We start from the raw sequence: 24312 nt of genomic DNA, 5'->3' as shown, positions 1-24312 counted from the left end.
AAAAATTTAACATTACCCGAGGGTCTCTGAATGTGACCGACCTTCATTTCTTATTGCCCTTAACACTAGTTTCCCACCAGATCTATTCTAATAGCTAAGTGCAATTAATTCCCTTCCTATCATCTCATGAAATTCAGTAGACACAGAGATGATGAATCTGATGGTCAGGCACAGGGCCTCTCTCAGTCTGTGAATGTATGTCAAGCAGAGTGCCAACAGCGTCATTAACATTTTTGAACACCCACTATGTGCAAGATACTAGGTTAAGCCTGGCAGGAGGGGGCCGGTTGTGCAGAGGTTTAAGTCTCTACTTTCATTCATTTGCTTAGTTGACAAATATTTGTCGAGCACCCGTTATGCAAGGCACTAGGGTCTGAAGATTGACCTGACTGCTGGTGAGCTAGAACACACGCTTAAATGAAGATTGGAAAAGGCGCTAGGTTTAGGGTTTGGACATTTTGGTCTTCTGTTTATACAGAAAATCGATTGGGATGGAGATTATGAGTTTATTTCTTCATATATATATACAGCTTGAGGGTATTAAACTAGGGAATTCGGGGCTGGGGGGAGGCTCACACAAAAGGTCAGGAAAAGGAAGTCCCTTGGAAAAAAAAGGAAAGTCGGACTAAAGCTGATGGCTTTGGAAATGGATTAAGGATTTTTTTAAGAGTTCCCCATTTTATATTTAGAAGTAACATTTTGAATGCCTCACCCCTTGGGGTAAATCTGGTGGTTAAGTAATTAGAGGAGGTGGGAAAAAGAAACAGGAATAGCCACTAAAATAGTGAGAAAGAATGAAGTGAGGAGAGAGACTTGTTCAGACACCCAATTCCTCCAAGGTTCAGGAAGGCCTGGGGTTTGCCGGCCCTCAGAAGGACACTAGGCGTTACCCGGGGGGTGTTGATGAAGAGTGATATCTGTGTACCAGACACGCAATGATAAGATGATTTAACCCCCCTTCCCAAGGAGATCATCAATGACTACCCAAGGCTGCTGCTTCCAGACAAAAATCTATGACACAACAATAAAAGAATCTATGCAGCATTTTACCCTGAAGAATGGAGGCTGCTTTCATCTTGGCTGTATTTATCAACCTCTCCCCCACGCCCCCCCAAGGGCAAGTAAGTGACCGTCGTCCACCACTCTCTGTAGAGACTAAGTCACTGAAACGGATGGGGAGCCCCAAGCAGGGTCCAGGAAGGCCAGGGTCAGGCACTATGCAGCTCATTCAAGGGCACACCGACTGGGTGCTACATACACTACTCCAGGCCAGACACCAAAGCTTCAGCGGATCAGGCCACGTCCCAAGCGCAAACAACGCGGGCAGCCGGGGCTCCCCGCTTCTGCTTCACTCCCGGCACGGCGGAAGCTCTGAACACACATCCAGGGTTATGTAACACCTATCTGTCACGGTCCATATGGCCAGAGGACTTTCAAAATCATGCTGGCGTATAACAGCTCACGGCGGTACAGTCATCCCACGGAATCCTAGGTGAGAAGGCGCAGGTAGACAGCTCCAAGTGGCTGCGCGCCCATGTCACCGCACTTTTCCTATCCCCGGGCGCGCAGATGCATCCGTGAAGTCTCAAACCAGGCACGCAGTTCAGCGAAGCCCGTAGGGAGAACGCGTCCTCTGGCAGGATCGCAACTCCGCCGAGCTGGGTGGGAGGGCGGCGGGCGCGGCGCGGGGCGGGGCGGGGCGGGGCGGCCGGGGCAGGTGAGGGCCTGGGGCTGCGGAGGCGCGGCGTGAGCGCGGAGGCCCGGCCGGCCTGCCGCCCGCCCTCCGGCGAGAGGAGTTCCCGCAGCCCGCCCCTGCGCCCGCCCCTCGCCGCCCGCGGCTCCTCCTCGCCGCCGCGCCTCGCCTCGCCTCGCCTCACCTCACCTCGCCATGGTGGAGCGGGGAGACGCGGCGCCGCTGCTGCGTTGGGCCGAGGGCCCCGCCGTCTCCCCGCCGCTGGCTCCGGACCAGCAGGCTGGAGTCCGGGGCTGGGGCGGCGGCGGGGGCGGCCGGGCGGCCACGGAGCCGCCGAGGAGGCGGGAGCCCGAGGAGCTGGGTGCCTCCCAGGTGCTGCTGGAGCCCGGGCGTCTGGAGCTGGGCGACGTGGAGGAGGACCAGGTGGTGGCCGTGTTCGTGGTCACCTTCGACCCCCGCTCGGGTGAGAGCCGCTCCGAGACCGCGGGCGGGGAGAGGGTCGCCGCCCACTGGGCTTCGGGGGCGGCGGGGGAGGGGCTCGCTGCGCGCGCACCCGCACACGTGCAATCCCCTCCGTGCCGACCTGGCTGCCTCGGGCGAGCCCGGTGCCCCCGGGAGGTCGGGGCGTGGGGCTTTGTTCCCTGCGCTTCTGACCCCGTCTCCGTTGCGTCCCGCTGCCTCTCAGCGGATCCCCAGCCCGCGCGCCCGTCCCCACAGTCGTGTTTGCGCTTCTCCGCTGACAGAGGATCTCGTTTGTGGCCACAGGCACGCTGGCTTTTGTTTTTGTTTCGGGCTCGCTTAAAAGGTTTCTCCCTTGAAGAGGAGGAACGCCCCCCAGGTGAATTCCGTCCGAAACTGAGCGTCCTCAGCTTCAGTGTTCTCTGTTTCCCGCCCTTGCTCCCCATCCCTCCCTGCACGGTAACTTTGTGAGCGGCCAAGTTCACTCCCTCTGACGGTATTATTTTGAGGAATTGATGCCTGGAGCATTAAAGGGTGGCACTGAGGGATTAAGCTGGAGACCGGTGAAAAGAGAAGCCTCCTCAGGTAGGCTTTACCCTGACCATCCAGTAAGGAAGTGTGCATTTTACTGGTGAGAGAATTCATGGGGTTCAAAAGTGGTTGAGTAAACACCTCCCTCCGAGAGCCTTAGGTAGTCGGGGAAAGACCCTGCTCTCAGGATTGGAGGGATGAGAGCTGTAGTCTTGGTTCTAGGGTTTAAGAAAGCGCAGGTGTGTCTTTCTATCCTAACTCCACTGAGGTTGCTGGAATGTGGAGTGTCTATTAGGGGAAAAAAAAAAACAGAACAGTTTCTTTCCGGAGTTCCCTTCCTGGTCTGGCAAGGATGAGGTGTGGAAGCCATTCTGAAAAACTTGATACTGTGCGCTGGAGTGGGAGGAAAAAGGGTGAGGGTCTTGGGATGGCAGAAGATACAATCCAGGGAGGATTATAAACCAGCAAGACCCAGGAAGAAGTAGGAACAGCTGTGGGGAGACTAGGCCTTTCTGACTCCTGCTTATTCCTTGGCCCCATCCCAGTGGGTTTCAAACATTTTTGACTGTGACCCACCATATGAAATTCATTTTACATACCAATCAGTGTGCTCACATACGTAACTGAAACAGAAGTTTCATGAAATGGTATTAACCCCTTTTACATGTAGTGCATACTGGCATTTTCTATTTTTCTTTTTCTTTTTTTTAATGCTCATCACATAGGCTGGTTGACTCATGTATGGTTGGGACTCCCAGACAGAAAACCTGTTCTTTTTTCGATCAGAGTAACCTTTATTGCTAGACAAAAACAGATACTACTTTGTAACTAATAATACTCCTTATGCCCTGCCCCATCACCTACATACAGTAAATAGATGTGAGCATGAGATTCATTCTGGAAAGTGTTTAAGAGTAACTAGAAGAAATGGAGAGAAAGCGCTAACAGGGTCTGATTTAGCAGTGGTCGCTCTGGCGGTAGAGCCTAGAGAGGGGAAGAGGAGAAGAAAAAAAAAAAATCCTACACTAACCACAGATGGAGTTAATAACATTGAAAAGCACCACAGAATTGGAACCCTCCCCCTGCCTTGTCAATCACAGCTGGTGAGCATGATTTTGTGGGTATGTGTATATGGAGTATTTGTGTGTACATGTGATGTGCACACATGCACAAGTATGTATTTGTAATGGGTTTCAGATTAAGGTTAGTGTGGAAAGAAGGGATTTAACTGACACTTGGACACTTGCTTTGTGCAGGCATTTTACTATAATGGTTTTTCTTTTTTTTTTAATTTGTATTTATTTATTTTTGGCTGCGTTGGGTTTTCGTTGCTGCACACAGGCTTTCTCTAGTTGCGGCGAGCAGGGGGATACTCTTCGATGCAGTGCTCTTCTCATTGTGTTGGCCTCTCTTTGTTGCAGAGCACGGGCCCTAGGCACGCGTGGCCTCAGTATTGTGGTATGCGGGCTCAGCAGTTGTAGCTCGCAGGCTCTAGAGCACAGGCTCAGCAGTTGTGGCGCACGGGCCCAGTTGCTCCGTGGCATGTGGGATCTTCCCGGACCAGGGCTCGAACCCGTGTCCCCTGCATTGGCAGGCGGATTCCCAACCACTGCGCCACCAGGGAAGTCCCCTATAATGGTTTTTCATCTAATTCTCATCACCATTGTAATTTGATGATCGTTTATAGCCAAGGATGATTAAGTAACTTGGAAATATTAACTAGCCAATAAATACTTGACTCTGAGTCTGGTTGTCTTTCTAGAATACAGCACTGCCTGAACCTCTGGCCCCTAACTTTTTATCCTACTGGGTGCAGAGAGGGGAGAGGCTGAGAAGGAGTGCGGGAGGGGAGAGAGTGTGTTTTTAACTTTGGTTGATGGTTTTGTTTTGTTTTGTTTTTGGAAAGCTGCTGTTTCCTGCTCATAACTCTCTTGTCATCTTCTCAGTCCCAATTGGCACTTTACTTCCTGTAAAAAATTGTGATAGTACCTATAGCAAGTAAAAATTATATGGCGCAGTATAATTCTAAGAGTAGAAGATGGAATGAATGAATGCTACTGGGGTTCCCAGGGCTGCAAAGGTCTGACGCTAGGACAGGGGCCTCAGAGAGCCCGTGGAGTGTCCCTTGGGTGAAGGTTGAGGAAATCGCGGTCTGGAGAGGGGAGATGGAGGCCCTTGGATGCCCAGTGAGTGGGAGACGTCGCTGGGGCCAGACTTACCTCTCCCAGTTTTAATAGTTCAGTGTCTTCCTCATTCTGCTACGGAGGCAGGTCTGCTATGTGTTATTATTTAATCTTGGTCCACCAAGGCTTTTGCCTTCCTTAGCCCGTGATACCCAAAGTAGTAAAGTGAAGACTGGCTTCTTTACCCAAATCAGAACATATCACAGAAGTTCTTCCATGGGAGAAACTGTCTAGAGTTTCTGCGCTTACCTGTCTGCTCCCCATGTGTCTCCCAGCTGTGTCCTCAGTGTTCCCCAGGAGCTCCTCCCTTCTCCCCAAACCTCCCCAGTCATCTGCTGCCCAGGCCATGGGTATTTCATTCATCTTCCCACCTGGTATAGGGAACTGTTGGCACATGTGCCTGCGAGAGTACAAGAGGGGATGGGGGAGGAGAGAATCCACAGCCGTGGTTCATCTGTCAGGGTGTGCGTGGTCTGGGTGCTGAGAGAGGTGTGAGAGAGGAGTGGATTCTGGTTACACTCACACACTCTTGGGCAGGGATGTGCCCAGTGATCCTCAGACCGGTGAATGGGAATAAGAGTAATTCTCCTGTATTTTTGGATACTAATTTTGGGTTGGGCATCTGTAGAAAGAATCAGAGAAGAGGCTGGGGCCATAAAGAATGTTATTTTCATTGGAGTCACGGTTTGAAAATTATGGTTGTTGGATCTACCGATGTTGTGAGGCCTGTAGGAGCTTCAGGGTCAAGTGAGGCAGAGGCTCTCGCTCTCTCACACACACTCTCCTTCCCCTGTCTCTCTCTCTCACTCACTCCCTGACACACTCAGTCTTTTTCTGGAGCAGGGAGTCCCTGGGATGGTGGTGGTGCCGGCCATGTGGGCTACAAAGCTGCTATTGAAACCAGGCCCAGATGCCGACTATGGGAGCCAAGTGGGAGAGGTTGGCAGCCAGAATCCTGCTTTTTCATTGTGTCCAACCCATTATTTAGAGCTTTGGGTTTTAATTTTGATTCTCTTCTTTGGGTCTCTGGTAAGATTTTCGTCCTTTTGTCCGCTTAATTAAGGGAAAAGTCACTGTCACACTTGGAAATCAGCCTGCTTCCCCCATCCCCTCTATGAAGGTGACATAGCTGTCTCACCGTGTGACTGAGGGCTTGTGTGTGGGCCTGAGGTAGCTAGAGCTCTGGATCTGCAGTGTACGACACCTGTGAATCAGCGTCACTGGACTGTTTCTTTATAAGAGATTCACTTTCAACAGCTGCATTTTCCCCAGAGTTATTTTGTGATGGGGGAAATTCCTATGCTGTGCGTGTTTGTGTTGGGATGGCTGAGCAGAGGAAAACCTGCTGCGGTTTGTAAGAAGTCTCTTTTTCCTTTGTTCTTCCTGATTAGGGATGAATTACCTGTTCCTCCCTCAACCTCTAGCCAGTGCCTGAATTACAGCTAAGCCCCTATTTAGTGCATCAAAATGCTTCTGTGTTCCCGTTAAATGAGCGTAGTATTTCAAATCACTCACATACGCTAATTTTAACCCCCATACATTCTGCGTATAGTCAGCAGAATACAGGCATTTTCTTTTAAACAATGGCAATGTGGAGGCACGGCGAGACAGGGCCAGGTGTAGCATCTGAGGCATAACTTGGAGGGCTGCCCAGGTCATCTGACTCATGCAATACTAAATGGCTCCAGCCACTGGTGGGAAAGTGACAAAGCAGAATGAGAATGGAAAATTTGGAGCGCCATTTTGAGTCTCAAAGAGCAGTCCTACGAATGACCAGCTCAAAGGGGCCAAGAGAAGGCCGGTTCGAATGATTAAGTCTGCCGCGTCCTTTCTCTGTAGTTTCTATCAGATGTCGGTGGAATACAACTGTGGTGAATTTCAGTAATTCCCACATTGGCAAACTCTTTCTCAGGCTGTTGGTGATTCACCTGCTTGTGGTTTTCAGGGAGAAGTCAATTGATCACCAGCTGCAGGGACTTCTGTTTCTCCTCTTGAAGGTGGATGGAAACTAGAGTAGGAGTGGGAATCAAAACAACCACCACTTACTGAGTGCCCACCGTGGACCAGGAGCTAGCTAATCCTTTCAACAGTCTGCTCTGTAATGATGAGAAAAACAGAGGCACAGGGCAGTTAGGTCATATTAAGTCACAGAGCAGAGACGGGCAGAATTCCTGTGCTTCTTCCCACATCACACCACACCACTGCCTGGCGCAAAATGATATGGGGCCCGTGAAATGGAAAGTTTCTTCCATGTAAAATTAATGCATTGGAATTCAGCCATGGGTTGGCATATGGCTGACTTGAAATCACCAGGATTAATTTCTTCCTGCCTCAGGTTTCTTTATACTGACTCTTTCTTCCTTTGCATATACTCTCATCCTAGGTGGTGGTAAGACAATTCAAAACTATTTAAGACCCAGAGTTGTCGACTTTTCTGGCGTTAGAGTCTGAACCACATAAGCTTCTGAGGTTTCTTCCATCTCTGGGATTTGGGGGCCTCCTGCAAAAGTGGGGACCACAAGTACACCTGGATTCTTGCCTTTATTCAGGGCTTGTGTGTATGCCGATGGGCAGAGCTGCTGGAAAGAGTAAAAATCAGCGCACTGGAGAGGGGAGAGCTGGTACAGAGCTCCACTCTTGAGGTCAGAGGAGCTGTAACAGGACCTTGAGCGGAGGTAGCCACTGCTTATGAAATCAAGGGCTCAGGAGGAAATTCTTGATTGGGAACCACCCAACACGGAGGGAGAAAAGGAGGAAGGAAAGCCCCGTATTTCCCACTAGACAGAGATTATTTTGGTTCAAGATCATTGCCTTCTCCATTTAAAATATTCTGAGATTAGCTTTCTTAACAGGCAGCAGCAGTAGCAGCTAATATCTGTTCTCCCTGGAGAGATGGTGGTTGATGAAATCCAAATATGCTTGGGGGTGTGGTCATTTCACATTTCAACAGAAATAGAAGGCAGAGGCAGCCCTGTATGTAGATAGGACAGAGTATATCTCACCTAGCGTTGGGGCTTGTGAAACATCAGCTCTGGGAGGCCCTGGCACACAGGGCCACGAGGTTCAGACCATCTCTGCATCTACAGCCAGGCTCAGCATTGCCCTGTGGCTTCCCTGGGTACCTGAGCCGCCAACTCAGTAATCTGTTAGCCCAAATCCCTTTGCCTGAGCCCAGAATCTGGCACTGGGCTGCCAAGTTATGTTCCACCAATATTTACTGAATGACTGGCTGAATGTACACAAAGCAGATTGCCACGTTTGTTCCTCGTGCGGTCATGTCCATCCCTCCTAGAGGCTAGGTAGGGCCTCTGGGTACCTGTGATGGGCCCAAGGCAAGGGGGGACATGGAGATGGAAGGAGAGCAAGTCAGGAAATAAGGCACTTGTCAGTGTTGACTCCTCTCTTTGATTGCCTACCCCTGGGATGAGCCCTTCTGTTCAGTCTTGCCAGGCCCCAGCTCCCTGGCTGTGTTCCTAAAGTGTGGTGAGGAAATGTGGAAAACCAAATGGCTTTGAGTGTGAAGGCTGAGCCTGAGGTAGGTAGCGTTCTGTGTGAGGTTTTTCTGGCCCTAAATGGCTCACGACAAGGATTGTTATTTCTGCCAAATCACTTTCCTTTAAGCCTCTTACAAGTTTCATATATAAACGGGTTTCTAATCTTTGAGACTAGTGTACTATTTCTGTTAAAGGATGACCTTTAGCCATCATGCTGTTTCATCCCCTTAAATATAACACATTGTCTCAATTATTTTTTGCTTTTGCAAAGTCCTTTATGCTTAGCTTATGGTTTTTTGCATCTCTTATTTCAGTTATGTTTCTTAAGTCATATGTTGAAATTTTTTAATTTAATTTTTTTTATATTGGGGTATAGTTGATTTACAGTCTTGTTAGTTTCAAGTGTACAGCAAAGTGATTCTGTTATACATATATCCATTACTTTTCAGATTCTTTTCCCATGTAGGTTATTACAGAATATTGAGTAGAGTTCACTGTACTGTACAATAGATCCTTGTTGATTATCTATCTATCTATTTATTTATTTATTTATTTTGCGGTACGCAGGCCTCTCACTGTTGTGGCCTCTCCCGTCGCGGAGCACAGGCTCCGGACGCGCAGGCTCAGCGGCCGTGGCTCACGGGCCTAGCCACTCTGTGGCCTGTGGGATCTTCCCGGACTGGGGCACGAACCCGCGTCCCCTGCATCGGCAGGCGGACTCTCAACCACTGTGCCACCAGGGAAGCCCGATTGTCTATTTTATATATAGTAGTAATCCCAAACTCCTGATTTATCCCTTCCCCCCCCCCCCACCTTCCCCCTCTGGTACCATAAATTTGTTTTCAAAGCTTGTGAATCTGTTTCTGTTTTGTAGATAAGTTCATTTGTGTCATATTTTAGATTCTACATATAAGTGATATCATGTGGTATGTGTCTTTCCCTTTTTGACTTAATTCACTTAGTATGATCATCTCTAGGTCCATCCATGTTGCTGCAAATGGCATTATTTCATTCTTTTTTATGACTGAATAATATTCCACTGCATATATTGATATGTACCACATCTTTATCCATTCATCTGTCAGTGGACATTTAGGTTGCTTCCATGTCTTGGCTATTGTAAATAGTGCTGCAGTGAACATTGGGGTGCATGTATCTTTTTGAATTATGGTTTCCTCCAGATATATGCCCAGGAGTGGGATTGCTGGATCATATGGTAGTTTTTTAAGGAACCTCCAGGTGGTTCTCCATAGTGGTTGTACCAATTTACCTTCCCACCAACAGTGTAGGAGGGTTGCCTTTTCTACACACTGTGTCCAGCATTTATTGTTTGTAGACTTTTTGATGATGGCCATTCTGACTGGTGTGAGGTGATATCTCATTGCAGATTTGATTTGCATTTCTCTAATGATTAGCAATGTTGAGCATCTTTTCATGTGCCTATTGCCATCTGTATGTCTTCTTTGGAGAAATGTCTGTTAAGATCTTCTGCCCACTTTTTGATTGGGCTGTTTGCTTTTTTGATATTGAACTGCATGAGCTGTTTGTACATTTTGGAGATTAATCCCTTGTCAGTCACTTTGTTTGCAAATATTTTTTCCCATTCTGTGGGTTGTCTTTTCATTTGGTTTATGGTTTCCTTTGCTGTGAAAAGGTTTTAAGTTTCATTAGGTCCCATTTGTTTATTTTTGTTTTTATTTTCATTAGGTGGATCCAAAAAGATATTGCTGCAGTTTATGTCAAAGAGTATTCTGCCTATGTTTTCCTCTAAGAGTTTTATAGTATCTGGTCTTACATTTAGGTATTTAATCCATTTTGAGTTTATTTTTGTGTATGATGTTAGAGAATGTTCTAATTTCATTCTTTTACATATAGCTGTACAGTTTTCCCAGCACCACTTATTGAAGAGACTGTCTTTTCTGCACTGTATATTCTTGCCTCCTTTTTCTTAAATTAATTGGCCATAGGCGCATGGGTTTATTTCTGGGCTTTCTATCCTGTTCCATTGATCTGTATTTCTGTTTTGTGCCAGTACCATACTGTTTTGATTAGTGTAGCTTTGTAGTATAGTTTGAAGTTAGGGCACCTGATTCCTTCAGCTCTGTTTTTCTTTCTCAAGATTGCTTTGGCTATTTGGGGTCTTTTATATTTCCATACAAATTGAAAATTCTTTTGTTCTAGTTCTGTGAAAAATGCCATTGGTAATTTGATAGGAATTGCATTGAATCTGTAGATTGCCTTGGTTTGTATAGGCATTTTGACAATATTGCGTCTTCCAATCCAAGAACATGGTATATCTTTGCATCTGTTTGTGTCATCTTTGATTTCTTTCATCAGCATCTCATAGTTTTCAGAGTACAGGTCTTTTGCCTCCTTAGAAAGGTTTATTCCTAGGTATTTTATTTTTTTGATGCGATGGTAAGTGGGATTGTTTCCTTAATTTCTCTTTCTGATTTTTCGCTGTTAGTTTATAGAAATGCAAGAGATTTCTGTGTATTAATTTTGTATCCTACAACCTTACCAAATTCATTGATGAGCTCTAGTAGTTTTCTGGTAGCATCTTTAGGATTTTCTATGTATAGTATCATATCATCTGCATACAGTTACAATTTTACTTCTTTTCCAGTTTGGATTCCTTTTATTTCTTCTTCTCTGTTTGCCATGGCTAGGATTTCCAAAACTATTGAATAAAAGTGGTGAGAGTGGAAATCCTTATCTTGTTCCTGATCTTAGAGGAAATGCTTTCAGCTTTTCACTGTTGAGTATGTTAGCTGTGGGTTTGTCATATATGGCCTTATGTTGAGGTAGGTTCTCTCTGTGCCTACTTTCTGTAGAGTTTTATCATAAATGAGTGTTGAATTTTGTCAAAAGCTTTGTCAAAAGCTTTGTCAAAAGCTTTGTCAAAAGCTTTTCCTTTTCCATATAGTTTTTATTCTTCAATTTGTTAACAGGGTGTATCCACTGATTGATTTGCAGATACTGAAAATTCCTTGCATCCCTGGGAAAAATCCCACTTGATCATGGTGCATGATCCTTTTAATGTATTGTTGGATTCGGTTTGCTAGTAGTTTGTTGAGGATTTTTGTGTCTATGTTCATCAGTGATGTTGGCCTGTAATTTTCTTTTTTGTGATATCATTGTCTTCTTCTGGTACCAGGGTGATGGTGGCCCCATATAATGAGTTTAGGAGTGTTCCTTCCTCTGCAGTTTTTTGGAAGAGTTTCAGAAGGATAAGTGTTAACTCTTCTCTACATGTCTGATAGAAGAATTTACCTGTGAAGCCATCTGGTCTTGGACTTTTGTTTGTTGGAATTTTTTAAATCACAGTTTCAATTTCAGTACTTGGTGATTGGTCTGTTCATATTTTCTATTTCTTCCTGGTTTGGTCTTGGAAGACTGTACCTTTCTAAGAATTTGTTCATTTCTTCCAGATTGTCCATTTTATTGGCATATAGTTGCTTGTAGTAGTCTCTTATGACTCTCTTTCTGTGGTGTCAGTTGTAACTTCTTTTTCGTTTCTCATTTTATTGATTTGAGCCCCTTCCCTTTTTTTCTTGATGAGTCTGGCTAAAGGTTTATCAATTTTATCTTTTCAAAGAACCAGCTCTTCAGTTCATTGATCTTTTCTATTGTTTTCTGTGTTTCATTTATTTCTGCTCTGATCTTTTTCCTTCTACTAACTTTGGGTTTTGTTTGTTCTTCTTTCTCTAGTTGCTTTAGGTGCAAGTTTAGGTTGTTTGAGATTTTTCTTGTTTCCTGAGGTAAGATTGCATTGCTGTAAACTTCCCTCTTAGAACTGCTTTTGCTGCCTCCCATAGGTTTTGTATCTTCATGCTTTCATTTTCATTTGTCCCTAGGTATTTTTTAATTTCTTCTTTGATTTCTTCATTGATCCATTGGTTTGTTGTAGCATATTGTTTAGCCTCCATGTGTTTGTGTTTTTGCAATTTTTTCTTGTAGTTGATTTCTGATCTCATAGCATTGTGGTTGGAAAAGATGCTTGGTATGATTTCAGTTTTCTTTAATTTACTGAGGTTTGCTTTGTGGCCCAGCGTCTGATCTGTCCTGGAGAATGTTTCATGTGCACTTGAGAAGAATGTGTATTCTGCTGCTTTTGGATGGAATGTCCTATACATATAAATTAAGTCCATCTGGTCTAATGTGTCATTTAAGGCCTGTGTTTCCTTATTGATTTTCGGTCTGGGTGATCTGTCCATTGATGTAAGTGGAGTGTTAAAGTCCCCCACTATTATTGTTTTACTGTCACTTTCTCCTTGTATGGCTGTTAGCATTCGCCTTAATATATAAGGAGCTCCCATGTTGGGTGCATATATATTTATGATTGTTATGTCTTCTCCTTGGATTGATCCCTTGATCATTATGTAGTGTCCTTCTTTGTCTCTTGTAACAATCTTTATTTTAAAGTCTACTTTGTCTGATAAAAGTATTGCTACTCCAGCTTTCTTTTGATTTCCATTTGCATGGAATACCTTTTTCCATTCCCTCACTTTCAGTCTGTATGTGTCCCTAGATCTGAAGTGGGTCTCTTGTAGACAGCATATATACAGGTCTTGTTTTTGTATCCACTCAGCTAATCAGTGTCTTTTGGTTGGAGCATTTAATCTATTTACATTTAAGGTAATTATCGATATGTATGTTCTTATTGCTGTTTTGTTAATTGTTTATTTGGCTGTGTTGGGTCTTAGTTGCGGCACATGGGATCTTCGTTTGGCATGTGGGATCTTTTGTTGCAGCATGTGTGTTCTTCGTTGCCCCACGCAGGCTTCTCTCTAGTTGTGGTGCGTGGGCTCAGTAGTTGCAGCGCGCAGGCTCTCTAGTTGTGGCATGCGGACTCCAGAGTGTGCGGGTCAGTAGTTGTGGCGTGCGGGTTCCAGAGTGCATGGGCTCAGTAGTCGCAACACATGAGCTCTCTAGTTGTGGCGCACAGGCTCTAGAGCACATGGGCTTAGTTGCCCTGTGGCATGAGGGATCTTAGTTCCCCTACCAGGGATCGAACTCACATCCCCTGCATTGGAAGGTGGATTCTTAACCACTGGACCACCAGGGAAGTCCTGCCATTTTGTTAATTGTTTAGGATTTGTTTTTGTAGGTCTTTTTTTCTTCCCTTCCTCTTTTGATCTCTTCTCTTGTGATTTGATGACTATCGTTAGAGTTGTTTTTGGATTGATTTTTCTTTTTTGTGTGTGTGTATATATTATAGATTTTTGGTTTGTGGTTACCATGAGGTTTTGATATAGCAGTCTCTATATATATATATAAATATACATATAAAATATATGTAAATATATATATATACAGACACATATATATATATATATATCCAAGATTTGTTTTAAGTCTCTGGTCTCTTAATTTCAAATGCATTTCGAATATCCTGCATTTGTACTCACCTCTTTTCACAATTGCTGGTTTTGATACCATATTTGTGGATAATTTCTTATCTTTACTGTATGTTTGCCTTTACCATTTGTAATTTTCTTTTTTCTTCTTTCATGAGCTTTCCCATTTGTAATTTTCTTATTTCTAGTTGTGGCTTTTTCTTTTCTGCCTAGAGAAGTTCGTTGAGCATTTTTTGTGAAGCTGATTTGGTGGTGCTGAATTCTCTAAGCTTCTGCTTGTCTGTAAAGCTTTTGATTTCTCTGTCGAATCTGAACAAGAGCCTTGCTGGGTAGAGTATACTTGGTTGTAGGTTTTTCCTTTTCACACTTTAAATATATCAGGCCACTCCCTTCCGACCTGCAGTTTCTGCTGAAAAATCAGCTGATAATCATATGGGGGTTCCCTTTCTCTGAGGTAAGATTGCATGGCTGTAAACTTCCCTCTTAGAACTGCTTTTGCTGCCTCCCATAGGTTTTATATCTTCATGCTTTCATTTTCATTTGTCCCTAGGTATTTTTTAATTTCCTCTTTGATTTCTTCATTGATCCATTGGTTTGTTGTAGCATATTGTTTAGCCTCCACGTGTTTAGCCTCCTCTGTGCTTCCTGGACTGGAGTGTTTCCTTTCCCATGTTAGGGAAATTTTCGGCTATTATCTCTTCAAATATTTTCTCAGACCCTTTCTTTCTGTCTTCTTCTGGGACCCCTATAATGCAAATGTTGGTGTGATGAACATTGTCCTAGAGGTCTCTTAGATTGTCCTCATTTCTTTTCATTCTTTTCTCTTTGTTTTGTTCCATGGCAGTGATTTCCACCACTTTCTTCCAGCTCACTTATTCATTCTTCTGCCTCATTTATTCCACTATTGATTCTGTCTAGTGTATTTCTCATTTCAGTTATTGTATTGTTCATCTCTGTTTGTTTGTTCTTTAAATCTTTTAGCTCTTTGTTAAACATTTCTTGTATCTTCTGAGTCCATGCCTCCATTCTTTTTCCAAGATCTTGGATCATCTTTACTATCATTACTCTGAATTCTTTTTCAGGCAGATTGCCTATCTCCACTTCACTTAGTTGTTCTTCTGGGGTTTTATCTTGTTCCTTCATCTGGAACATATTCCTCTGCCATCTCATTTTGTCTCACTTGCTGTGTTTGTGTTCTCTGTTTCTCAGGCTGCAGGTTTGTAGTTCCTCTTGCTTCTGGTGTCTACTCCCATTAGGTGAGGTTGGTTCAGAGGCTTGTGCTCCCTGGTGGGAGGCACTGATGCCTGCCCACTGGTGGATGGAGCTGGGTCTTGTCTCTCTGGTGGGCAGGGCCATGTCAAGGGGTGTGTTTAGAGGTGGCTGTGCACTCAGGATGACTTTAGGCAACCTGTCTGCTGTTGGGTGGGGCCAGGTCTTGGTACCAAAATGGCGACTTCTGGGAGAGCTCATGCCAATGAATATTCCCTGGGGCCTCTTCCACCAGTGTTCTTGCCCCCACAGTGAGCCACAGCCGACCCCTGCATCCCCAGGAGATCCTCCACGACCCGCAGGTGGGTCTTGCCCAGGCTCCTGTGGAGTCACTTGCTTTGCCCTGGGTCCCAGTGCCCATGAAACCTTGTGTGCACACTCCAAGAGTGGAGTCTCTCTTTCCCCTAGTCCTGTTTAGCTCCTGCACTCAAGCCCTGATGGCCTTCAAAGCCAAATGCTCTGGGAGCTCCTCCTCCCAACACCAGACCCCCAGGCTGGGGAACCTGACATGGAGCTCAGAAGTCTCACTCCTGTGGGAGAACCTCTGCGATACAATTATTTTCCAATTTGTGGGTCACCCACCTGGTGGGTATGGGTTTGGATTATATCATGAAAACACCCCTCCTACTGTCTCGTTTTGGCTTCTTTGTCTTTGTTTGTAGAATACATTTTTGGTAGTTTCCAGTCTTTGTTGATGGTTGTTCAGCAGTTAGTTGTGATTTTGGTGTTTTCGTGAGAGGAGGTAAGCTCAAGTCCTTCTATTCTGCCATCTTGTCTCCCTCTCATATGTTGAAATTTTTTAAACCTCAGAAAAGTTGAAAGAATAGTACAGTGAAAATCTATATATCCCTGACTTAGATATATGTGTCAATCTGCATTTGTTGAGATATATGTATCACTCCGCATTTGTTGACATTTTGCCATATTTGCTTTATGTAAAGTCAGTTCCACAATAACGTGAAATACGCATTCCTAAAAACCACTGTGCTTAGCAAATCATGCAGTAAAAATCACAGGGCTTGCGGGGAAGATGGGGTGAGGGGCACAACACTCAGAAACTTTGTCAGTGACACATTGAAGAAAGATAGGAACATAATAAAAGTGGTAGGACGGTTGTACATATGTTAAATAATTAAGAAATGCATCAATACTCAAAATACGGCACTCTACCTTAAAAAAGACCTGCAGTTTGCATACGAAGGTGGGTGTTGGAAGGGGTGAGCTTGTGAATTATAATGAAGCAGAGGAAGAGGGCTTTGTGAAATTGGATGGAAAGTTGTAACACTAGAGGAGATAAGTGTGGCTCAGAACACACACGGTGAACCGAGGTAGCAGGCAGATGTTTGAGTGTTGTGTGAGGATGCGTTTTGTGTAGTGCTACAGCTGGCTGCAGTTTTCTGTGTTCACATTTTGAACCTTGAGATCAAAACCACATATCAGCAAACATGAAACTCCCTATGAATTGTTAACATATCGATTGCTTTGGAACAAATTCAGCCAGCATTATAGCAGAGCTGAGGATGTATAAATATACTTTTTTTTCTGAACTATTTGAAAGTAACTTTCAGACATCATGACATTGCATTTCTAAATACTTCAGTTTAAATCTCCTAAGAATAAGGCCGTTTTCCTACATAACCACAATATCATTACTACCCCTAGGATAATTATCCTAGGTTAATTAATTTATTACCTTTCTTAATAAATTTTATTTTATTTTTAACAATTTTAGGTTTACAGGAAAACTGAGCAGAAAGTACAGAGTTTCCATGTACCCTCTTCCCCTACCTGCCTGCCCGGCCCCCCTCTATTATTGACATCGTGCATTAGCGTGGTATATTTGTTGTAATTGATGAAGCAGTATTTATACACTATTGTTATCTGAAGTTCATAGTTTACATAAGGGTTCGCTCTTCGTGTTGTACGTTCTCTGGGTTTTGAAAAACGCACGATGTTAGATGTCCACCATAACAGTATCATGCAGAATAGTTTTACTGCCCTAAAAATCCTCTGTGCTCTGCTTGTTCATCCCTGCTTACCGCCTGACCTTTTCTACTATCTATAGTTTTTCCTTTCCAAAATGTCACATCGTTGGGATTTTGCAGAACAGCTTTTTTAGACTGGCTTCTTTCACTTAGCAACATGCATTTAAGTTTCCTCCATGATTTTTCGTGGCTTGGTGGCTCATTTCTTTTTATTGCTGAATGGTATTTTGTTATATGGATATCCCACAGGTTTTTTTATCCATTCACCTTTTTGAAGGACATCTTGGTTGCTTCCAGTTTGGGGCAGTTATAGTAACAAAGCTGCTATAAACATTAACGTGCAGGCTTTTGTGTGGACCTAAGTTTTCAACTCATTGGGTAAATATACAAAGGAGCGTGATTGCTGGATCATGTGGCAGGAGCGTGTTTAGTTTCGTAAGCAGCTACCCAAGTGTCCTGCAAAGCAACTGCACCGTTTCACGCTTCCACCAGCAGTGGGTGAGGCTTCCTGTTGCTCCACCTCCTTGTCAGCATTTGGTGTTTTCAGCGTTTTGGATTTTGACCATTCTGATAGGTGTGTAGTAGGATCTCGTTGTTTTAATTGACAGTTCCTTGATGATATGTGATATTGAGCATGTTTTCATATGCACGTTTACCGTCCGTATGTCTTCTTTGGTGAGATATCTGTTCAGATCTTTTGTCCATTTTTTAAATTGAGTTGTTTTCTTTTTCCGGTACGCGGGCCACTCACTGCTGTGGCCTCTCCCGTTGCGGAGCACAGGCTCCGGGCGCACAGGCTCCGGGCGCGCAGGCCCAGTGGCCATGGCTCACGGGCCCAGCCGCTCCGTGGCATGTGGGATCTTCCCGGACCGGGGCACGAACCCCTGTCCCCTGCATCGGCAGGCAGACTCTCAACCACTGTGCCAGCAGGGAAGCCCGAGTTGTTTTCTTAATGTTGAGTTTTAAGAGTTCTTATTTTGGATATAAGCCTTTATCGGATATGTTTTTGCAGATATTTTGCCCCATCGTTAGCTTGTCTTTTTATTCTCTTAATGGTGTTTTTCACAGGTCAGAAGTTTTTAATTTTAATGAAGTATAACTTACCAAGTTTTTCTTTATGGATGATTCTTTAGTGTTGTATCTAAAACCTTGTTGCTAAACTCAAAGTCACCTAGATTTTCTCCTGTGTTATCTTCTAGAAGTTTTATAATTTTGCATTTTACATTTAGGTATACTATTCATATTGTGTTAATTTTTGTGCAAAGTGTAAGGTCTGCGTCTAGATTCATTTTTTTCCGTATGGATATCCAGTTGTTCTAACACCACTGTTGAAAAGACTATCTTTTTTCCCATTGTATTACCTTAGCTCCTTTGGCAAAGATCAGTTGACTGTATTTGCGTGGGTCTATTACTGGGCTGTCTAGTCTGTTCCATTGATCTATTTGTCTAATCTTGTGCCAGTACCATACTGTCTTGATTACTTTATAGTGAGTCTTAGAATCAGGCAGTATTAGTTCTCTTCAGTATTGTATTGGCTAACTTCGGCCTTTTGCCTTTCCATGTAAACTTTAGAATTAACTTGTTAATATCCACAAATAGCTTATTGGGATTTTCATTGAGATTGCATTGAATCCATAACATTAGCAAATGTGAAATTCCCTGTGTGCATACTGTTCTTAATATATCAGTTGTGTTGGCACAAATTCAACAAGCATTGTACTAGAATTGACTGAATACAGATAAAAACTTTTTTCCTCAGCCATTTGAAAGTAAATGCAGGGCTTCCCTGGTGGCACAGTGGTTAAGGACCCGCCTGCCAATGCAGGGGACACGGGTTCGAGCCCTGGTCTGGGAAGATCCCACATGCCGCGGAGCAACTAAGCCCGTGTGCCACAACTACTGAGCCTGCGCTCTAGAGCCCGCGTGCCACAACTACTGAAGCCTGTGCTCCTAGAGCCCGTGCTCCGCAACAAGAGAAGCCACCACAATGAGAAGCCCACGCACCACAACGAAGAGCAGCCCCCGCTCACCACAACTAGAGAAAGCCTGCGCACAGCAACAAAGACCCAATGCAACCGAAAATAAAAAATAGTAAATAAAATAAGTTAATTAAAAAAAAAGAAAGTAAATGCAGACGTGACTTCACTCCTAAATACTTGAGTATATACCTCCTAAGAAGAAGGACATTTTTCTACATAACCACAATATCATTACTACTAGCTTTTTAAAAACATGCATATCCTCTATAAAGCTGGGTTTTTGCTTTGTTTTTGTTCTTAATGTCCTTCCTGTCTTGTGCTAAGCTCTGTGCTATGTTGGGGTGTAAAGATAAACAATCAGAGTTCCTGCCTTTAAGAAGTCCAGTCTCCTGGGGAGACAGACATCTAGGACAATGATTGTATTAGGCTGCGATGAGGGCCATAGTAGCTTTATCTACTTTCCTTTAATTCAACGAGGGTGTCAGCAGAAATGTTCTTCCTGTGGGATAAAGAACTGTTCCCAGAGGGGTGTTCTGGAGGCCATGCTCCATGCTGTGATTCGCCAGCCTGACCCTGATGGACCTTTCTTCCCAACCTAGAGAGGCTTGCATCCATCTAGAAGTGAAGGATGTAACTGACAGGGTGTCATTCACTTCGTCTGATTCTTTCAGTTCCTGTACAATGAGGATTGGCCAGGCACAGAGGAATAAGAGAGAAGCTTTGAGGACCAGGCTGAGGAATTGGGAGCTTTATTCTTCAGATCAGCTGTGTTAAGTAAGAAGACGTATGTTTGGCCATGAATACCAGAGACCCAAATTAGCAGTGACTTAATCAAGATAAGAGTTTAGTTTTCACTTAACAGTCAGGAGGTAGCCGGTCCAGGGCTGGAATGCTGGTTCATACCCATGGGGTCATCCAAGGACCTAGACTCAAGTTGGCTCTCGCTCCATCATCCCCACCTTGATGTGTGGGCTGGTGCCCTCACCTGTATGATTCAAGACGGCTTGTCACCACATCCATATGCCAGGCAGCAGGATGGAAGAAGGGACTACCTACTCCTTCCCTTTAAGGCACATTTTGGAAAGACACACCTCACTTCTGCCTATATCCCACTGGTCAGAATTTACTTGTGTAGCCATACCTATTTGCAAGAAGGTACAGAGAAACATAATCATCATTTGGAAGGCCATATGCCAAGGCTAAGAATAGGAGGCCCTATTCCCTATAAGAAAGGAGGAGTGATATGTACTAAGGGTCAACTTGCAGGCCCTAATATACTGGTATTTCTTTTAAAATAAAAAAAAAGCCTTCTATAAAATTTGGCCCTTAAGATGCTCCTTAAAAATAGGTCTATTGGCCAAATAATTTTGGAAACATTTAGCACGGTCTTGATCTCACAGAGATTCGTAATGTAGAGGAACATTAGAGGCTCTGAGAAGTTCTGCAGTAAAGGAACTTGTCTGTCTTTGTTTAACCTAAACAAAGATTGTTTGGCCAAAATCCCTTTTTACAAATTTTGTGTTTTGCAGAAGCCCTAGTCATCTAAGCTTTGGGAAACACTGCTTTGGGGATTATTAAAGTTTCCTTAGTTTGCAGTGATGCAAACATTTTTACAGCCGTTCCGTTCCACTCCTAGGGATGTAGTCAACAGAAATGTGTGCATATTGTGTCAGTCAAAGTCAAGGTTTAATCAGAGAAACAGAACCACTGGGAGATAAAGGGATTTATTGCAGGGATTTGATCTTGTGCAATTGTGGGAGCTGGTTAGAAAGTCTGTGTAAAGCTGTTGCCTTGTATCTGATGGTGGAGCTTGAAGTCTCTTGAGCGGACAGTTAGGAAGGAGAGAGTAAAGCTGAGAAGGAGAACAAGCTGGAACTCATGAGGGTGGGTGGGAACCCAGGTCAGCGTGTCACACTGCCTCCTGTTCTAATGATGTGGTGCCCTGACCAGATGAAGCTGATGCCCTTTATTATGGAACTAAGCACATGCCTGGGGTGGGAGTCCGAGAAGCTGACAGAGGATCCAGGGAAGGTGGATCCATCGGCAGCAGGCCTGGCAGCCACCCCCCAGGTGTGATGAGCCTGCAAGATAAGCAGCAACGCCCATGAGTTACGCCCTCACACTGGCTTCCGACATAAACACAACATGGCTACTGCATCACTTCGCCTCCCCGGTCTCAGACGCAAATGGGAATTCTGAGAAATGTGAATCAGCCCAGCTGGGTCATGCCGCACGTGTAGTCACCAGATGACACGTATGGAATTGTTCACAGCAGTGCTCTTTGTGATAGCTTCAAGTAAGAAGTAAGCTAAATGTGCACCAACAGTTAAATAGGTAAGTAAGCTGTGTTACATGCATAGGATGGAAGTAGTAAATGAAGAAATTATTGCTACATGCATCAACATGGATGAATCTTGCAAAAAAAAAAAAAAAATTGAGCCAAAGAAGACAGACGCAAACGAATACAAACTATGATTGCGTTTCTATAAATTTCAAAAACAGCAAAGCTAATTTATCGTGTTCGGAGTCCGGATAATCGTTAGCCTGGAGAGAGGGGTGATGACTCGGACGGGGCAGAAGAGTGGCTTCTGTTTTGCTATTCATGTCCTGCTGCTTGGTCTGGGCTCTGCTCACCCAGGTATGTTCGTGCTGGGAGAACTCATGGTGCTGCAGAGCTACGATCTGTGCGCTTTTCTGAACTTATCCCTCAGCACAAAGTTTAGGTACGTTAAAGTTTTAACAAGTCATTGAGTAGTCATGGACAGGCTGGGTCAGAGGAAAGGAGCTAAGAGCAAGCTGAACCCTGCATGGAGTGGCATGGGGGCGGGGAACAAGGCAGCGGGTACTAGAAGAAGCAGGTAAGCGAGAGGACAGAGTCTGCCAGAGGGTCCGTGGCAGGCTGCCCCTCTCCTACGCTGGCCATCTGTTGCCATCATGAAGGGTTAGGACCGTGTGCACAGGGGGCTCATCCGCTGAAGCACCCTTGCGGCACAGACCATGATCGTGTAGATTTGGGGGGAGGGTCAGCACCTTTGTAAGCTTCCTGGGTGTCCTGTTGCACAACACGGGGTGAGCGCCACTGGACCGAGGAGACCGTAGACAGGGATGCTAGTGGAAAGACAGGAACGTGGGGGAAGTCGGTGTGCGAAACCTTACCTTTCTCCCCACGTTCGCCCCTCTTTCAGCGTGCAGCATGCTTTTTCTTGTCTTTAACCCTGACAGATACAACATTGTTCTGGCCTCTCTGTTGTGTGAAATCTTAATTCCTTTCTTCATGCTTTCTCTTTTAGCCCATTGATTAGTTGTTTGAGTTTATGAGTCCTCTTTTGAAAATAAACTACTTGAAAGTGCCTTAGGCTGCTGAATATAGGATAGGCTGATCCCCTGTGATGCCCACCCCATTTGGAGACTGGGTTGAGTCCAGGTAGACTTGATATGCGGTACCTCTGATGCCCCGAACAGTTATCTGAAAGCATTGGTTGTCTGGGATTATTAATGATGTTTCTAATGCTTGGGCAATTAGGGTTTGAGGTGTTGATGAGAAGTTTGTTCTAAAGTGAAATCTTACAAGTATCTTAGTATTTTTATTTGGAAAATTTTTGAATATGCAAGAAAACAGTAGGGCACGTTCTGTAGCATCCTCTCAAGCCTCTAGGAAACACTGCTCTTGTGAACTTCTCTGATTCCCTCAATCTTATGGCTGTTACGTTCTAAAATCCCATGTTATCCTCTGTCACAGAATTTACCACACACCACCACCCTCAGCCTCCAGAATTGTAATCACTGGTCTCCTTGTTTATCTCCGTATCTGTCCCGGAATCTAGTCTGTTTGAGGTCAGGGACTGTGTCTTATTTGACTTTGTAGCTCCAGCATCTAGCTCAGTAGAAACTCAGTAATTAGGGATAAGTGAATGAGCTCTTAAATTCTGCAGGCAGAGAACTGGTGTCTGGACCTTGGAGAAGAGCCTCATTTTGAGGAGAGAGGAGAAAGCGTTAGGGAAGGAAGCAGAGCTACATTTGATCAGAGAAGAAGGAAAAGAACCAAAATAGTATTTCTGTCACGGGAGTCAAGGGAAAAAGGGGAGACATTTTTGAGGAATTATCAAATGCCACAAAGAGATCAATGAAAATTAAATTAAAAATTAATTTGAAAATTAAAAAGAGTGTGGGGGTTTGTCAGAGTTATTAGTGGCCATAAAAAGGCAAGATGGAAGCAGGATCTCGAGGGGTTAAGGAGAGAGTACGAGATGAGAAAATGGGGGTGGAGGGTCAAAACATGCACTTAGAAGTGAGGCTGCGAAAGGAAGGAGATTTGGAGGTGGCCAAGCAGAATGGGAGAACCAAAGCCAGCAGCCTCGCTAGGAAGAACTGTGTTCATTTGAAGGCGGAGATCGGAGGTGCCTTCAACACCCATCTCCTGGCCCTCGGGATGACTCAGGGACTCTGCTGGCATGTAGGCGATGGAGGGATGAGCCACCTGAGCATGCTGGTGGTCAAGTCAGTCGTACATTTACTCCGAAGCCATGTGCACTTAGCCCTGCACTAAGCCCTTTGAATGATTTTGTCTCTTTTAAACTTGTATCCGCCCTTCTTCCCCACAGGAAACATGGTGGAATGGTGCTTACCTCAAGATATTGACCTTGAAGGTGTTGAGTTCAAGTCTATGGCCAGTGGGTCCCATAAAATTCAGTCTGATTTCATGTAAGTACTGCTGATTGCAAGTCTTCTCTGTACCATTTCCTCTCACTCTGTGCTTTCCCCCAGAGAATAAGGGCTCTCATCGGGGCATTTTCAGGAAGTGTGTGTAAATACCCTGAAAATATATACTGGTTTGTGTTTTTATATCAGTTTTCTAGCAAGAGGTTCCCAAGCTTTCATGAGGTTCTCTCTCCTCTCCTAAGAAATGATTGGGCCTTGCTTGAGGTTTGGCTTTAATAAAGGAATAGAGTTTCAGTTGCATTTGGGTTAACTTAAGGCATGTACGTGCTAAAACTTGAAATTCCAGCTTTAAGTAAGGCCAGTTTGTAGTCCTGTGTAATTAAGATTCTTGTGAGGAGCAAATTGAGAGAATGTCAGGGTGATGGAGTAGCTTTCATCTTCTCATTGGGCTGAAACCATGACAGACATAAGTGTGAGAAACGGGAAGGAAACAGAGTGACAGCTGTGGTCAAATGTTCTATTTAAAATATCAGAGACTCAGGAAGCGAGGAGAGAATCAACACAGTTTATGCCAATAAAACAGAGGTCCCCCCATCAGGCCAGCTTTTATGCAGGAGGAGAAAGGCCGTATCCATGGTCGTGGGCGACTGGGTAGCAGGCTTTGCAGAGATCAAGTCCTGCCTCCGGCGGGATGACCCTT

At 44.6% G+C, this 24312-nt stretch overlaps 1 protein-coding gene across 1 annotated transcript in view; it reads left to right on the top strand.

The window, feature by feature from the left end:
• The first annotated feature begins 1888 nt into the window (after positions 1-1888).
• The window catches only part of DENND11 (DENN domain containing 11), a 42966-nt gene continuing 20542 nt past the window's right edge, over positions 1889-24312 (top strand). The window contains exons 1-2 of the mRNA XM_065884280.1: positions 1889-2156; positions 23555-23654. Coding sequence (XP_065740352.1) covers positions 1889-2156; positions 23555-23654 — 368 coding nt within the window. The remainder of the gene's footprint in view (positions 2157-23554; positions 23655-24312) is intronic.

This window comes from Phocoena phocoena, chromosome 9 (genome assembly GCF_963924675.1).
Source record: "Phocoena phocoena chromosome 9, mPhoPho1.1, whole genome shotgun sequence".
Taxonomy (NCBI): Eukaryota; Metazoa; Chordata; class Mammalia; order Artiodactyla; family Phocoenidae; genus Phocoena; species Phocoena phocoena.
Note: the sequence above shows the minus strand (reverse complement) of the source record. Positions and strands in the feature narration are given on the sequence as shown.